The sequence below is a fragment of the Blastocystis sp. subtype 4 genome (assembly GCF_000743755.1).
Source record: "Blastocystis sp. subtype 4 strain WR1 chromosome Unknown seqid_0012, whole genome shotgun sequence".
Taxonomy (NCBI): Eukaryota; class Bigyra; order Opalinata; family Blastocystidae; genus Blastocystis; species Blastocystis sp. subtype 4.
In genome coordinates, this window is record NW_014569535.1 from 10,991 (window position 1) to 28,722 (window position 17,732).

Below are 17,732 nucleotides of genomic sequence, written 5' to 3' on the forward strand. Positions count from 1 at the left end.
GAGTGTTCTATTAAGAATATTGTTTTTGAAGGTAAGGATTATTGTTGTTTTCTCACTGAAGGAAACCCCTTCTCTCCTAGTGTTTTGCAGCAAATGAAGTGTATCTATGGGGGAAAGAACTAAGGGAATTTGCGTTGTGTTGTGTGACTATAGTTGTTTGTTAGGAAACTGAAAGGAGTTATTTCTGTTGGTAGTTAGGTCAAAACAACACTACGAAATGGATAACTCAGTAAACAAGTTATTTGTTCCGAAGTAGGAATACGATAGCTATGAATTGCTAATATTTAGTGAGTGTCTGGGCAATGTACACTCATTTCAGTCGAATCTTGTTCAAGTTGTAAATGAGTATCTTCAAGCTGTTGTTAAATGTGAATCTGTTCAGACTACCCAAGTTCAAGAGATTCTAGAGAGTCTGACGTTTTTGCTACCAGTTGTTCCAGAATTGGTCCAGCCAGTAGTTGTCTTTTTATCGTCTCTTCATAATCCATTCAATGAATGGTTGTCCCAAGGTGATTTGACGTCATGGAGAACTCTTTATCGTTTGTTACCGTTTGTAGTGGACAAAATTCGTGGAATTTGGACTTGGGAATCTCTTTTTGATTTCCTATCATGCGATAACCTCAAGATCCGTTTCTACGCATGCAAAATTGTATGTTCTTTATTGAACAAGACAGAGAATGAGCGCTGTCAAATGGAACGACTCCTTGGAGTTGATCAGTCATCTGTCTTTCAGTCAACAGTGCTGATGGATCTTCAGAAGGAGGAGGGTTGTTATCAAGAAACAATTCGGAACGCACGACGAGACTATCTTCAGAGGAGCATTCCTTCCTCTCTAGCGTCAATGGAAGAAGAGCAAGAAGAGTCTTATTCCTCCCAGCAATATGTCAATGTATGTGGATTCATTATTCCCTGTAATAGCCGTCCATCATCAAATATGCGTGCAAATACATCGCAGACAACAGAACGCATAGATTCTTTCGTTCTTACAGAAACTTCGAAGCTTAATTTGCAGCATGTCTGTCTCCAAATGCAGGATTCCACTCCCATTTTGCTTCAAGGAGCTTCAGGATGTGGCAAAACCCGTTTATTCCAGCATTTAGCTCATCTAACGAATAACGATGACTATATACAATTATACCTCGATGATCAGACTGATGCCAAAACTCTCATTGGTAATTATGTGTGTACTGATGTCCCTGGAGAGTTCGTGTTTCAACCAGGTACTTTGACTCAAGCCATCTCTCAAGGTACTTGGATCATCATTGAGGACATTGATAAGATCCCATTTGATATTGTGTCGACACTCTTACCAATCATCGAGAAGGGAGAGTTGAGTATTCCAAGTCGAGGAATGACAATTCCTGTTCATGAGAACTTCCGCTTGTTTGGTACAAGTTGCCACAGTTGTACTGCCAATAATAGTCCCATTAATAGTTTCTTGAGTAATCATTGGCATGTAGTCAATGTTGAGGGGTTCACTCTTTTGGACCTGCAGACTGTGATTATGAATCGGTATCCTCTTCTTCGAGAGCCAATTGTATGAATGGAATGATAGAATGATTCTTAGAGAGATCGAGTTTTGATCACATTTGAGGTGTTCAACCTTCCTTCTGCTCACGAGATGAGTCAGGAGACTCACAATCAGCAAGTATTAGGAGTGCTTCAAAAGCATTCTCCCGTATCTGTGAACATAACATCTGAAGAGTTGACCTTAATGAAAGCCGAACTCTTGCGGTAGTCTTTCATCTCTTCATTTATTCTAGAAATGGAAAGCCTGTCACAAGCAGAGACATCCTCAAGTGGTGCCAGCGAATGAACACGAATAATGTCATCACTTCTCTTACGAATGATAATCTCTCCGAGAAGACTCGGAAACTGATTCTGGATGAGGCTTTAGATGTGTTTGCTGGATGTTTACCGGCTGGACGAGGTCGAATGATTCTTTCACGTGTTCTTGCCATTATTTGGAATCTTTCTACAGCCTCTGTTGAAGGATATGTCCAGGCTGCTCCTCAGTTTGAGTTAGGAAAGAAGGCACTTGTGATAGGACGTGTTCAGATGCCTCTGGCTGCAGATGGACTGAGAAATCGACGATTCTTCAAGACAAAACAGAGTCTGCGTCTGATGGAACAAATCTGTGTGTGTATTAGGAATGTGGAACCTATGCTGTTAGTCGGAGAGACAGGCTGTGGTAAGACCACTGTCATTCAGTACGTGGCTGAGTTGATGGGCCAAGAATTGGTTGTATTGAATATGAATGAACAAACGCAGTGTAGTGATCTTGTGGGAGGATTCAAGCCTGTGGATCTGCGTCAGTTGGCCATTCCTCTGTACAATCGATGTTGTGAGTTGTTTAACGCATTGTTTGCCGATAATGTGAAATTGAGAAAAGGATATGATTGATAGAAGCATCCTAGTTTCAAGCCCTCATTGAAGAATGCTCTGGATAGTGAAGACTACAAGAAGCTTGTTGGCCGGTTTCAGAATTTCATTTCGTTCGCTACTACCAAGATTGCAAAGGCAAAAGAACAAAGTCAGCAGGCTCAACGACCTACAGAGAAGTATGATCGATGGAAGCTCGTGTTGGATGAGTTTCTCACATCCGTGGTCACCTTTGAGAAGAAGGTACAACAAGTGGAGAACAGTTTTGCATTCTCGTTCGTGCCTGGAGCCTTGGTGGATGCCATTGAGAAGGGTAAGTGGGTTTTGTTAGATGAGTTGAATTTGGCTCCTGGCGAGGTATTACAGCGACTGAGTGGTCTATTAGAAGATGCATCCAGTAGTCTGATTCTGAGTGAACGTGGTGATGTAACTCCCATTCGACGTCATCCCAACTTCCGTATCTTTGCAGCTATGAATCCTGCCACCGATGTAGGGAAGAAGGCACTCGCTCCCTCTGTCCGGAACCGATTCAGTGAATTCTATGTAGATGAATTGACAGACAAGAGCGATTTGGAGTTGATTGTGCGCAGTGCTCTGGAGAGTTCGCCTGCTAATGACACATCTGTTGCGTCTCGCATTGTGGACTTCTATCTCCTCGCCCGAACTAAAGCTGAGTCCCAGTTGGTAGACGGAGGAAATAAGAGTCCTCGTTACTCTCTACGTACACTTTGTCGAGGACTGGATTTTGTGAATGGAGCAAGTGATATGAAACTATCATTCCGTGTAGCATTGTATGAGGGTTTGTGTATGGCATTCCTAACCATGTTGGATGTTCCTTCTCAGCAGATCATGAAGAAACTGATTCAAGATACCGTATTCTTTGGAGGTGATGTGGTTTCCATGTATCCATCGAAGAATCCAGGTGGTACGAACAGTCATAAGGAGGATTATGTGTTGGTGAACAAATATTGGCTTCCAAAGGGCGACAGTCCTTGTGTGGATTTGTCTCAAGAGCAAGATGGTAAACCACCTCGTTTCATTCTTACTGACTCTGTTCGAAGTCGTCTCGATGATCTCTGTCGAGCCGTGCTCATGCATACATGTCCTGTACTTCTCCAAGGACCTACATCGTCAGGTAAGACTTCCATGATCATGTATTTAGCTGCTCTCACAGGTCACCGATGTGTGCGTATCAACAATCATGAATACACTGATCTTCAGGACTATACTGGTATCTACATCTCTTCACCATCAGGTCAGTTGGTGTTTCATGAAGGTTTACTTGTGGAAGCTCTAAGAAATGGATACTGGGTGATTCTCGATGAACTTAATCTTGCTCCTTCAGAAGTATTGGAGGCCTTGAACCGTCTATTGGATGATAATCGTGAACTATATATTCCTGAGACCAATACGATCGTGAGACCTCATCCGAATTTCATGCTCTTTGCAACCCAGAATCCTCCAGGCAAGTACGGAGGCAGAAAGGTCCTCAGTAGAGCTTTTCGGAACCGTTTCCTTGAGATGCATGTTGAAGATCTGCCTGCAGAGGAATTACAAGTGATTATTCAGAAGCGATCTCGTGTGTGTGAACGTTTTGCACGGGAAATGATTCAAGTGATGCAACGTCTTCAGATCGAACGACTGAATAGCAATGTGTTTGCTGGGAAGGATGGCTTTATCACGCCACGTGACTTGTTGCGATGGGGAAATCGTTGTCCAGCATCGAGTGAGGTGAGTGAAATGTGGAGGAATGATCCTTAGGAACTGGCTTATCACGGTTATTTACTATTAGCAGAGCGCTTACGTCGTGATGATGAACGAGCGAAGGTAAAAAGTGTGATTGAAGAGATCTGCAAAGTGAAGATTGATTTGAACGAATTCTATCTCCAAGACACAATTATCAATCGAATGATGACCCCAACAGGTGCTGAGCCATCACAAACACAGCTGTGGAATCTGGCAACTCTTCAAAGACTCCAAAATGCGATTAGTATTGATTATGCAACAAATGAATCTATTCCGAGTGGTCTGAAGAGTATTGCTATTACTGGCACACTTCAGAAGATGTTTAAGTTGATTGGTTTGTGTTTGCATTATGATGAGCCTGTTCTGTTGGTAGGAGGAACAGGTTGTGGTAAGACAACTGCAGTCCAATTAGTTGCTCAAGCTTTGAAACAACGACTTGTGATTCTGAATTGGTAGGAATGAGAAAATGGGATGATGATAAGCCATGCTCATACTGAAACAAGTGATATTATTGGAGGTCAACGTCCTTCTCGTACTCATGAGGCAGACTCGATTCTATTCAAGCAAATCCTCTTACGTCTTCTTCCTTTCATTGCTGATATATGTCCTATTCCTGATGTATTCCCTGCAGAACCACGACCTTCTCAAGATGTTCTATCTAATTGGATCCTACACGAATCACCAGCTTCATTGATGGCATGGATATCGCCAACACTCCAAACATATACTTCACATGCAAATGAAGAGGAAAAGAATCTTGTGAATGAACTTCGGGAAGTGTATGGAAAATATCAGACCATCTTCAACTGGCAAGATGGTCCTTTGCTATCAACAATGCAGCGAGGAGATATATTCCTGTTGGATGAGATTTCATTGGCTGAAGATGCTGTATTGGAGCGTATGAATTCTGTATTAGAAAATGAACGACAAGTCACAGTACCGGAGAAGGGAGGTGAATGCATTGAAACAATCACTGCAAATCCTTCCTTCCGTCTCCTGGCTACGATGAATCCAGGAGGAGATTTTGGTAAGAAAGAGTTGAGTGCTGCACTGCGGAATCGATTTACTGAGATTTGGGTGTCTCCATTGAATGGACTCGAGGATCTAAAGCAGATAATGAGAGATCGGATCCGAATGCATGAGCGAGGAAGTATCTATTTCCCTTCCATATCAGAAGCTACACAAGAGAATCTGGTTGCAGTTCTGCTTCCTTTTGTTGATCGAATCCTCACCTTTGTGGATTACTACAATGTGATCATGAATGCTAATACCACAAGCAGTCAGAATCGGACTGAAGCTACCACTCGTGATATTCTCTCCATTATTGATTTCATGAAATTGGCTGTTTCTCATCTCAGTATGACGCCTTTCGTCGCTTTTGCTGAGGCTCTGCAAATGATTCTTCTTGATGGACTAGGTATTGGAACCAACTTAAACAGTACGCAAGCGAATGAGTATAGGATGAAGTGTGTTGAGAAGATGATGGATTTGGTACCATCACAAGAACAGATAACGATACAGAACTACTACAAGGCATCCAATCAGATTGTTTGTGATTACCAGCACTTTGGTGTCAGTCCGTATTTGCTCTCTCTCACAACAACAGCTTCACAGGGAGTAGATCTATCGGATTATGACTTTGCTGCTCCCACAACATGTAATAATCTGAAGCGCGTATTGCGAGCTCTTCAACTTCATAAACCTATCTTGCTTGAAGGATCTCCTGGTGTTGGTAAGACCTCTCTTATCATAGCAATCGCTCAAGTGATTGGACAACCTATTGTCCGAGTGAATCTCAGTGAGCAGACAGATATAGCGGATTTGTTGGGTAGTGATCTTCCAGTACCAGCAGATGAACAAACTACAGATGAAGCTGGTAATTGCGTGAAGTTCCGTTGGTCCGATGGTGTTCTGTTGAGTGCAATCAAAAATGGTGCTTGGTTATTATTGGATGAACTGAATCTTGCCTCTCAACAAGTATTAGAAGGATTGAATTCATGTTTGGATCATCGTGCTACTGTCTACATTCCAGAGATTGATAAGGAGTTTCATTGTCCAAGTAGTTTCCAGATCTTTGCATGCCAAGTAAGAATAGAAGGATAAACTGATAATTAGAATCCTCTTGAAGAAGGAGGAGGTCGAAAAGGTTTGCCACGATCCTTCATAAACCGTTTTGCTAGAGTTTATGTTGATACATTGAAAGAAGAGGATATGATCCTGATTGGCCATCAGCTTCTTCAGAAGAAACTTCATGATTACTATGGACTAGATAATGCATGTGTCAACGAGAATGCTTATCAAGCTATTGTTGATAAAATGGTGAGATTTGTCGTTCAGTTGGATGAGTTACAAAACCGTGGGAGAGCAAAGAATGTGAATTCATTTGAATTTAATCTACGAGATGTATTCCGTTGGTGTGATTTGATGTTAGTGAATCAGGAGTATGAGAAAATGGAAAGAATAATGAATAGTGTGAACGATTGGCATCCCGAGATGTTCGTCTCTATGCTCTTCTTACAGCGAATGCGTGATTCTTTGCAGAGACAACGTGTCTTAGATCTATTTAATGCAACCTTCTCTATGCACTTTACTCCTGCTGCTTTCCCTTCTTTCCACATTACGGATACAACAATCCAGATTGGTAATGCTATTAGTCGCCGCATCAACTCTACACAGTCCTCATATGATCAACCTCTCCTTCGTCAATCCTTACCTTATCTCGAAAGTCTTCTCTTTGCTGTTCAAAACAAATTACCGTGTCTTTTAGTAGGTGATAGTGGAAGTGGCAAGAGCTATTCGTTGAAGACTCTGGCTAGTTTATTGAATGTTCGTTTGTATGAATACAATATGAATACCACGACAGATGCAACTGAGATTCTGGGGTGTTTCGAGCAAGTTGAAGCAAGTCGCCATTATTCACGGTTATTGAATGAATTAGTTTCTTTGCTACAAAGTTTTCTGTGGAGAGTTCTCATCAGCAATTGTTCGGCTGCTGCTGCTCCAGAGGATCGTGCAGACAAACGTCTTCGAGTGAACAGTATGGGGGATACTCGTGCTTCTATGGATGTGACCACTGAACAGACAGAAAGATCCTCTCCTGAGCTATCTAGGAAGCGATCATATGAGATGAGTCCTCGATATGGAGCAATGTTAAGTGCTGAAGGTGTATCAGTTCTCTATTCGTTGATTGCATATTTGAAACAAGAGGTTATGAATTTGGTGAGTAGTGGGAATGAGAGTGAACATCGTGAAGAAATCGAGATGGTGATGGAACGTTGTCGATCCAATCTTCAGAGTCTTCTCCAAGCAGTTGATGAAGCGTATGTTTCTGAGACAGTTGCTTTGTTGAAGCCAGTAGAGGGTATTCTGAATACTATTCGAGCAATTCATCATACTTCGAATCGTGTGAGTTTTGAGTGGATTGATGGATCCTTGATTGAAGCAATCGTTCGAGGCTATTGGGTTGTATTTGACAATGTCAACTTTTGTAATGCTTCGGTCTTGGATCGACTCAATAGCCTTCTTGAAAACAATGGAAGTCTCTTGATCAATGAATGTGGTCTAGTCGATGGAAAGGAACGAGTAATTCGACCTCACAATGACTTTAGAATTTTCTTTGTGATGAATCCTGCTTTTGGAGAGATCTCACGAGCAATGCGCAATCGATGTGTTGAGATTTACCTCATACATTCTTCTTCTCTTACTCAACCTATTCAGGAGACTCAAAAGACCTCTACACGTTTGTGGGATGAATTTGATATTGTCAACAGTTATCATGTGAATGACTTCCATTTGGTTCTGTTGATACTTCAGACTTATAATGATATTCGACAGTTATATACTTCTTCTCTTGCTCGTCTGAATACTCGCTATCTCCAGCGTTTTACTGCCCTCTCTGTTGAACAATTAGAACGAGGATTGGATCTGGAAGAAGCTGTTTCTTCTTCTGCTATCAGTGTGTTCAATAATTCTGCTGTGATTGAATATATGAAGAGTCTTCGTTGGCATAGTCTTGTTGATACTTATCACCGTTCAAAAGAGTTCTGTGAAAATTGTGGGATCCCAACTGATCTCTTTCTTACGCATCAGGAATCTTCATTAAAGTGTATTTGTAATGATGCTTCGGATGTACAAGTGTTGCGTGAGAGCGTATTACTCAATTATCTCATTCGTGCTGTGTCGATGCAACAATTGAATGAAACGGACATTCAGAACTGGATTCAGTTGTTACCTGAAGCTTCAGTAATGCAAGAGTTCTATTCGAAGCTTATCTTCTTTGCTAGGCATCTTTCAGACGAGAACTTTGGTCTCTGTGTGGTAGCAAGTTGTCTGCTCTTCATGCGTAGCAGGCCAAATCTTCATCATATTGAGGTTGTATTGACTCCTTCGGTCCATGATGCAGTGACTGCAGAAGCAGCCAACAAGGTATTTATGATGGTACGAGAAGCATTGAGTGCTATTCGAGGATGTTCGATCTACAAGAACTTGAAAGAGCAGCAACAGCAAGTTAAGGAGTATTTACAGCGTAGTACTACATCTGTTCAAAGAAGTCATATTCCTCTTTTCAGCAACAATTTGGATGAATCACAACTGTGTTCAGCTGATGAATTGTTTGCTCAGTTCCCTCTCTTCATTTCGTTGTCTGATCCAGTGATATACCGACTACAAAAGCTTGTAGTGAACTTAGGTTTGTTGAATCGTGATATGAACTATTCGAGAGTCTTAGAGAGACTCAATCAAGCTGTCAGACACATGAATCTCCTTTCCTCCATGGTACCGCTTCTTACACTACTCTCTCTTGAAGCGCAGAATGCAAAACAGAAGGTTCAAGGTCAAACTCTCAACTCTCAGACATTAGGAGAACGAAGTGTATTGGAAGTTAGTCTACTTCTGGCTCAAGGTATGTTAGATGAGACTCAGGTTCAGAACAGAACAGTTGCTGTAGCTGTTCCTCTGGTATCTTCTCTTATTCGATCTCTGATGGTCTTTATTGTAAGGGATATGGATGGAGAAGAAGTCGTTCTGATGATAGAGTATGTTATGAATCTTCTCCAAGTGTTCAAACAGACACATTATTCCAGTGTACTTGTGACTAAGACAAGTCAACACTACAATACTCAATTGATTGCTTTCTTACAACTGTTCAATAGTGCTTATACTCATTTCCATTCACTTATTCATTCATCAGCAATTAGTTCTGAGGAAGAGGAATATCGAAAGAATGTTTCCACAATTCTCCAATCTCTTCATATTGTAAGTAATATTTCAATGGACAATAAGTTATGGAGTATGATTGGACGTCCTTTGATGTCCTATCAATCCGATGCTTTCTCTCTCTTCATGGAAACACTTGGAAGACTATCAATGAATCGGTTTATGTTCACTGGTTCGATCACTCCTTCATCACTTCTTCACACATGTAGTGAATCCTATGTGTTAATGAATGAGGAGGAGAAACGAACTATTGTTGAGGCGATGGCAACATTAATGTGGCTCTCTCAATCATCTTCACAGTTTGCAGAGACTGGAACAGCGGGGGTCGTAACAGTGGAACAGTTGAAGGAGATATTGATCATGACGTTCAAGAGGTATGATCAGCGAGTACAAGAGAGTGTTCATGTTATTGATACAACCTTCCAAGGGTCTGTTGAACTTGGTGAAGATGAAGCAAGTGAGGTTGTATTTGTCCAAGAGGAAGCATTTTCATTATATGAACGACTTTTGTTTGATGTAGCTTTCATGAAGGAGACTCAGAAGGAACAGGCTCGCCTGCTACCTATTTTGTTCCAAGATGTAACCTCTTCAACTGTTCGTGAGGTGTATCAGAAGCAACTCTCAGCATCAACCTCCTCTCCTGAACAATTAATGGTACTGCGACAAATTGGTTGGCAAGCTGATGTTACGATGAAGGAGAAGCAGAAGGTTTTACTCTCAAATCAGCTGGAATATCTGCGATTATATCTGGAGAACTACTGGTCTGATTTTGCTCTGGGATATCACATTCTTCAGGAGGATGAATTTTTGCAGAAAGACCTTGATATGGCACGAGAAGAGGGATTAGGTGCTGGTATGGCTCTGACTCCTTATACTGCTGTGAATGTACAAGGTCTGTTATCTCCTTTACTTAGTGTGCGAGGTCAGCAAATAAAGAATTCCCGCGATCGTGTTGAATTACTTGAAACATACAAGAAACTCTTTGTAGAGCTGTTTAGTGTATTTGAGAAGGTACATATGAATAGACTGATTGATCCATAGAAAGCTTCAGGTCCTACAGTTCTGGAATCAGAAGTGGATACAATCTGGGAACTGACATTCCAGTTGCTGAGTAGTATATCAGTGCAATGTAATCCTGTTCGTGAACGTGGTCTATCGGGTCTTACTGTGAACGATATTGACATGATTCAAAGGATCATTCAAGCAGAACTCGATAGAGCAACAGATGCAACATGTCTTCGGTTTGAATCATTATGTCTTACTGTCATACCAGGACTTCTCCATCTTCTAGGCCTCTTGCAGAATGTTCCTTCAGATCGACTATTGCTCGTTGTCGTAGTAAGTGAGAGTTGGTTAGTACTGGGTCTGCTTCTATTCTTTCTGCTGTTACCATGCAGTATTCTCGACCCTCTGCTTCAAGACTATGTTGAAGGTCAAATCCGACAGTCAATGACTGGAAACTTGTTAGATATGTTATTTGTGCTGAATTATCAATCGTCTGTATTGAATGGTGATCTTGGTGAATCGGGTTCAATTGCTGCTGAGATGAAATCGTTGTATGCTACAGTTGTGAAGAAGAATGAGAAGGTAGCACAAGAGCTACAACGTAGTCAGTTTGTGAGAGAGAGTGCAAACTCATTCGACCAACTGTATTCAACACTATATTCATTTGGAGTGAGCATCATCTCATTATCACGTCTTCATAGTATCCAATATCGTTCAATCAATCATCTTCTTCTCTGTATTCATAATGGTAGTTTGGTGTGTAAGAATGAAACTGTTTCTGTTTTGGAGCGTATTCCTGAAGTAATCACTACAATCTTCAGAAGACTTCAGACAAGTCCATTTGTGGCTTCAACAGCAGAAGTAACAATTCCAGAGTTGAATGATGATATGGCTTTATTGACGAAGGAGGAAGCGATTCTCCAGAGTAATATCCAGAGCTTCAAGCAGTCATTACAGCGTAGCTACAGTGGGTACCGAGATATCATATTGCCTATTCAAGGAGCAGTTAGTCAGTTGCAACATGGATTACAAGAACTCATTACTGTATCAAATGCCGTGTCCTCTCAGATCAATTTGTCTCTTGGGAACCTGAGTACACACTATCGCTTCTTACAGGCATTTACACAGTTCCCATTCCGAGTGATATCAATGGATTATCACACGTTAGGAGGTGAAATGACAGCACTAATGAATCTGGATGTCCTAAAGAATGCTCGATCGAAGTCTCTTGTCTTCAGATCCTTGCTAACACAACTCCTCTTGTTCAATGTGACTGTCTTACGTCGAACTACTGCTGACAGTGCTATCACAGATTTCATTTCAAGTTTCACAGATCTGTTCAACGCACAGAAGGAGGCAGAAGCTAAAAAGGTGAGTTTGATATCATGAAATAATTAGTAGCGTGCTGAGGAGGAGAAGACTGTGGAGTTCCGAACTCGTACTGTGAATATTGAAAATATCAGTAGCAATGAGGAGGCTATTGAGGCAGCCTTCAAGGAACAGTTCCCCGATTACCAGTTGCTCTTCGATGAAGATGCTCAGGCTCAAGCAGCTGCGCAGGGAGACACTCTCGATCTGGTAGCTCTGGAAAAGGCAGCAAAAGGAAGTGGGGACTTAGGAAACAAGGAGGAATGGACAGTAAGCAATGGAGATATTGCATATGTGAGAAATGTTATTCAGCTCCTTGTCACCTCGAATTCCACCTCAGATTCCGTTGTGGTTCCTGTACGTGAACAGTTGGTGTTCCTGAATGGTTGTGTTACTTCGAATCTGGAGAAAGAAGTGCGTGGACTAGTATTGAGTGACTTTGAATCTGCTTCCTCGCTGTTTATCCTCTTACAACTTAAGTTAGGGAAGGAGGTGACAGAAGGCAGAGATTTGGCTTCGTTACTTCATCCGTCCCGAGGTTATTCCTTCCATAATCATAGCAATATAGCAGAAGCAGAGAATTGTGCTCGTGTACTACTGTCTCTAAAGCGTCGTGTATTTGAGTTGCTTCGTATGTATCCTACCCATGTGGTGCTACAGTATCTCTGTCGATTGATTGATAAGATGCTGGAGTTATCTATCACTACTCCATTGTCTGTTATGCTTCCTGGTATTGAGGTATTGTCACGTCGAATGCATGACTGGGAAGTGAGTGCTGCTCAGGTAGTCTCGTTGGCAGAGCACATCAAGCAAGTGAATAAGCTGATTATTCGATGGAGACAGTTGGAGTTGCAAAGTTGGGGCTCGTTCCTAGATGATGAGGATGAGAAAGCAGCACAGAGAAATACCGACTATTTCTGTCAATTATATTCCATGTTACTGCCTCGAGACTCTCTGCAGAGTGTTCAGCGTGTGTTGGAGGTTCCTTCAGAGACATATTCGCTTCTCTCATCTTTCTGCAGTCGTGTAGGTGTGTGTCCACAGGATCTCTGGGTGCTTCTGTCTTCTTCTAGTGTCATTCGACGAACTCTTGGGATTCGGAAGGATGAGAATGATAGTGAGACTGTGGCGATGTTGAAGACTGGAGAGATCCTCTCAGAGGAAGCTATTCAATACACTCATTCATTAATTGAGATTCTGGACTCATATCTCCGTGGAAGCCCATTATTAGAGTTCACATCTCGCCTTCATTTGCTGTTGTTACTCTCTCGATTCTTAAAACTCCAGCTACAACAGCATCGAGTGAAAGATACGATAGTAGAGTTGAATATGAATGTATTGTATCACATTACACGCTTGTACTCTGTGTTCCTTCCTGCTGTTCAAACTTATATCAATGAGATACGAGTTCCTATTGAAAAACAGTTGAAGGATCAAGTAAAACTAGGCAAATGGGACGATCAGAGTTATTTCTCCTTGCGAGAAACATCGCTTAAGATCCATCGTCAGTTGTTCAAGCTTGTGTACGAATATCGAGATGCCAACAACCTGAAGGTGAGTATTGTTCTTGATAAATTCCTTGAGAATGAACTAGTTGTGAAAGAACAACAGAAAGGCAAGCAGGAGAAAGAAGACATTGTTCTCAACCAGTTGAAACCTAAGGATACGATGTTTAGAAGTAGTAATTCCCGTGGTAATGAGTATCTCCAAAGATTGGAAGAGCAACTTCTGCAAGAGAATCATTCCCTTCAAGAATTGGCTTCTTTGAAGCGATGTGATCAGATCATCCAGAGAATGCATCAGATCCTAAGTGCCTCTGTGATGACTCACATTCTGGGAGAAATTCAACCTGGTGATGCTCTCGAAGATTTGGCAACCACAATTATCGTGACAGCAGAGGAATTACGTCAGGAAAAGGAATACACAGTTCGTAAGCAAAAGGCTTTTGCTTCTCTTTTGAGTCAACTGAAAGATCAAGGCATTTCACACCTCAAATCCAATATTCCTTCATTCCAACAGCAGTTTGATTACGTGATGCGTCTCTCGATCCCTGAAATGCGAAATCTCCCTTCAATCACGCGTGGTATGGCTGCGGAAGTTCCCAGTACTCAGCAGAATATTACTCTGTTTACTCGGTTGTGGACAAAGGCTGATCAATACTTCTATAAGAATCATTTGCTACTTACAGCGCTGCGTGTCCAAGTCAGTCAGCAGGTGAGCGATCAGTTGACAGCAGCAGATATCCGAAGATGTGTTGGCTACAGCGAGAATCTGATGTTGAATCTACTTCAGGAACGTGAAGTGATTCTTTCTCTTGGATCTGAGATTAGCAGTCTTAACGGTACTCTCCAGCACATCCAACATATTGCCTATCACTACCAGGATGATGCTCATGAGGTCCTTGATGTGTGTCCTGTTCTAATGGAGATAGCTCCTACTCTGGAGACTCTGTTAACGTCAAATATTGAAATACTGGCTGAGCTTCTGTTCTTCTGTCAGCGTGTAGCAGGAGAGATTCAGATCCCCTCTCGATTTGTTGAGCTCTGTGAGGAATCAAAGCGAATATTGGAAACAGAACTTGATCGACTGACTGTGCGTGATGATTCGCTTGCATATCGTCTTTATGCAGTGACAAGTCCTGCTCTCTTCGTCTCTACACTATCGCATCTTCAAGAGGTATTGAAGAATCTGCTGTTGATGGCAAATGAAGAGGATAGTGGGGTCTTCCAGCAAGAACATTTACAAGTGGCTGTGGATCACTGGCAGCAAACAGAAGCCATTGTTCAGACGAGTCTGAGACGTGTGCGTGAAGGTATTGTAACTATGGGATCAGGAGAAATGGATTCGATTGATACTACTCTGATGCGAGAAGTACTTGCAAAGAGGAACCAGCTGGTGTCTCGATTACTGAGAATCGTGCAAGGCTTACAGCGTCAGAGTGAAAGTCACAAAACTATGGAGTCATTCACATTCCAGCAGATGCATGAAGCACTGTTACAGACATGGACTACTCTCTCTCTTGGAAGTGTTCATATGGAGTTGAAGGAGTTTATTGCTGCTATTCTGGAGACAAGAGAAATGACTTTTGCTATGAGTCTATCATTGTTGCCCCAAGTGATTACACTAGTCCAACAAGTGACAGTAGAAGCAATTGAAATTCTTATGAGAGGTGTGATGTTGAATAAGAGTATGGGAAAACTGGAATACGTATTACTGAGGCTATTCCGTGAAGTGCTGAAGAAGGGTTTCTGTTTGCCTCCAAAGGAAGAAGAGAAGGAGAAGAAGGAGGAAGGAGAGATGCAAGATGGAACAGGAATGGGAGATGGTATTGGTGAACAAGATGTGACAGACCAGTTAGAGAGTAAGGAACAGTTGGATGGATTGAAGCAGGATAAGGAGAACGAAGAGAAGCCGGAGCAAGAAGAGAAAGAAGAGAATACAGGAATGGATGTGGAAGATGATTTTGATGGACAAATGGAGAATGTGAAGGAAGAGGAAGATGAGGAAGGAGAAGATGAAGAAAGTGAAGAAGAGAAGGATCGTGAGATGGGAGAATTGAGTGAGAATGATGAACAAGAGGTTTTGGATGAGAAATTGTGGGATGAAAATGAGGAAGAACCTCCAACAGAGAATGAAAAGATTGAGCAAGATTCAAAACAGCAGAATGAGAAGAACACAGATGAAATGATGACAAAGGAGGAGGAACAGGAACAAGAGAAGGAAGGAGAGGATGGTGAGAAGAAAGAGGAAGAACAGGTGGAAGAGGAGATGGAGGAAGAGAAGGAAGAGATCAATGACTTGAATGAACAGGAGTATGAAGATGATCATTTTGCTAATCAGGAACAAGAAGATGAACAGGAGGAATTGCCTGATAACATGCAAATTGAAGACTCAGGAGAAGAAGAGGAAATGGAGGAGAATGAAGAGGAAGAGATGAAGGAGGAGGTAGAAGAGGAGGTCGCAGAGAATGAGGAGGAAGAAGAGAAGGAAGAGAGTGAAGAAGAGAGTGTGGATATGGCTGGAAATGCAGAAGAAGAGGAGGAAGAGAAGGAAGAGGAAGATATAGAAGTAGATGACAACCCAGAAGAGACTAAAGAAGAAGAGAAGGAAGAAGAGAAGGAAAAATTAGAGAAGGAAAAATCAGCAATGCCTCCAACAGAAGGTGTTGCTGATGTGACAGGTGAAGACCAGGTTCTGGATACTCCGAAGGAGAAAGAGGAAGGAAAAAGAGAAGAAGAGAAAGAAGAAGAGAAGGAAGAAGATGAGAAGGAGAAAGAGGATCCTGCTGAAGAAGAGAAAGAAAGAGAAGGAGGTGATGGAGGTGAAGAGAAGGAAGGAGAGATGGAAGAGGAGGAGAAGGAAGAGGATATGAATCCTTACAAGAATCCCGAACAGACTCAACGGAAGTGGCAAGAGCAGTATGAACGACTTCAAATGATCCCTCAAACAGAAGAAGAGAAGGAAGAGAAGGAAGCTACGATGGAGCGACAACCACAGCCGTTGAGTGCTGAGGTGAAGCAGGAACAGAGTGGTCAAGAAGTGTTGGCTCCGTCACTTCAAGATGTGGACTTCAAGCCTGAAACTGAAGAGACAAACCGTGTCGAGATTGAAGAAGGAGAGAGTGAAGATACAACTCCTCATGAGAATGAAGAGTATGAGAAGGAAATGGAACCAGAGAAGGAAGCTCAACCTCCGTTCCCTGAGAGTGACGAAGAGAGAAGCATTGAAGAGGAAGAGAAGAAACGAGTCACAGAGGCTTCGGCATTTGCATCGGATTTGTTTGATCAGGTTATGAAAGCAGGTGCTGGAAGTGAGATGAACAAGGAATCACTGGATGGAGTGTTGAGTAAGGATGATCTCCAACTCCAGTCAACAGAAGAAGAGACTGTTCGTTTGCCGTTTGTGGAGGAAGATAGTTATATGAATATGAATGTTCAGAGTCTGATTGTATCTCCTTCTTCAGATCCCAGTCTCGTTGCTAATGCATCAGCTATATGGAAGGAATTCTTAGCTCAAACAGCCGACTTGTCTGGTCGTTTAACAGAACAACTGAGACTGTTGATGGAGCCAACAAAAGCAAGCAAACTCTCGGGAGATTTCAAGACAGGAAAGCGAGTTAATATGCGAAAAGTGATTCCATTCATAGCATCGAACTATCGGAAGGATAAGATATGGTTGAGGAGAAGTCGTCCATCACAGCGGGAATATCAGATAATGCTTGTGATTGATGATAGTGAGAGTATGAAACAGAACAACACAGGAATGATTACCTTCAAAACGTTAGCTTTGATAGGAAATGCATTGTCACAAGTATGATTCGATGATTGGAATGATTGATAGCTGGAAGTGGGACAGATTGGTGTAATGTCGTTTGGAGAGAGTGTGAAGTATATTCATTCATTAGGAACACCTTTCACAGGTCAATCAGGTGCACAAATATTCACTCATTTCTCGTTTGCTCAAAAACATACCGATTTTGAGAAGTGTCTTCAATCATTGATTGCTATTTTGGCTCAATCAAGACAACGTTTAAGTGGTGCAGCAAAGCGAGCTGTTCAGATTGCATTTGTTGTGAGTGATGGACGAATTCAAGAAGGACGTGATCGAATAGCCAAGTTACTGCGTGATGCTGAAGAGAATAACATCCTTGTAGTTTTATTGATTGTGGATGATACACGTAAGTGGAATGAAAGGGAGACTTATGAATAGCCAATCCTCAAGACTCGATTCTAAAGACAAAAGTGTATACTGGAAAGAAAGGTCGTCTGTTTGCAAATTATCTTGATAATTATCCATTCCCATACTATTTAGTGGTTCGCTCGGTTCAATCATTGCCCGAAATCCTATCCGATGCGTTAACACAGTGGTTTGAGATGATAAATTCTAGAAGTGACTAATGAATTTGTTTGAAACAAACACAAGAGTGTCCATCTACTAACATCGTATCACGTACACACCGTTGAATCTCTGCCATCTTCATCTCCAAAACACGAATACTCTCTTTCAGAATCTCCAGA

At 41.9% G+C, this 17,732-nt stretch overlaps 1 protein-coding gene across 1 annotated transcript; it reads left to right on the forward strand.

Moving 5' to 3' along the window:
• Positions 1-217: 217 nt before the first annotated feature.
• JH06_0825 (midasin-like protein) lies at positions 218-17,612 on the forward strand (the record flags this gene model as incomplete). The annotated part of the gene is made up of 12 exons (XM_014674275.1): positions 218-252; positions 289-1,537; positions 1,568-1,734; positions 1,764-2,376; positions 2,407-4,113; positions 4,144-4,580; positions 4,611-6,213; positions 6,244-10,353; positions 10,384-11,718; positions 11,749-17,025; positions 17,056-17,392; positions 17,425-17,612. The coding sequence occupies 12 exons, from the start codon at positions 218-220 to the stop codon at positions 17,610-17,612; spliced, it is 17,058 nt and encodes a 5,685-aa protein (XP_014529761.1).
• Positions 17,613-17,732: the final 120 nt, after the last annotated feature.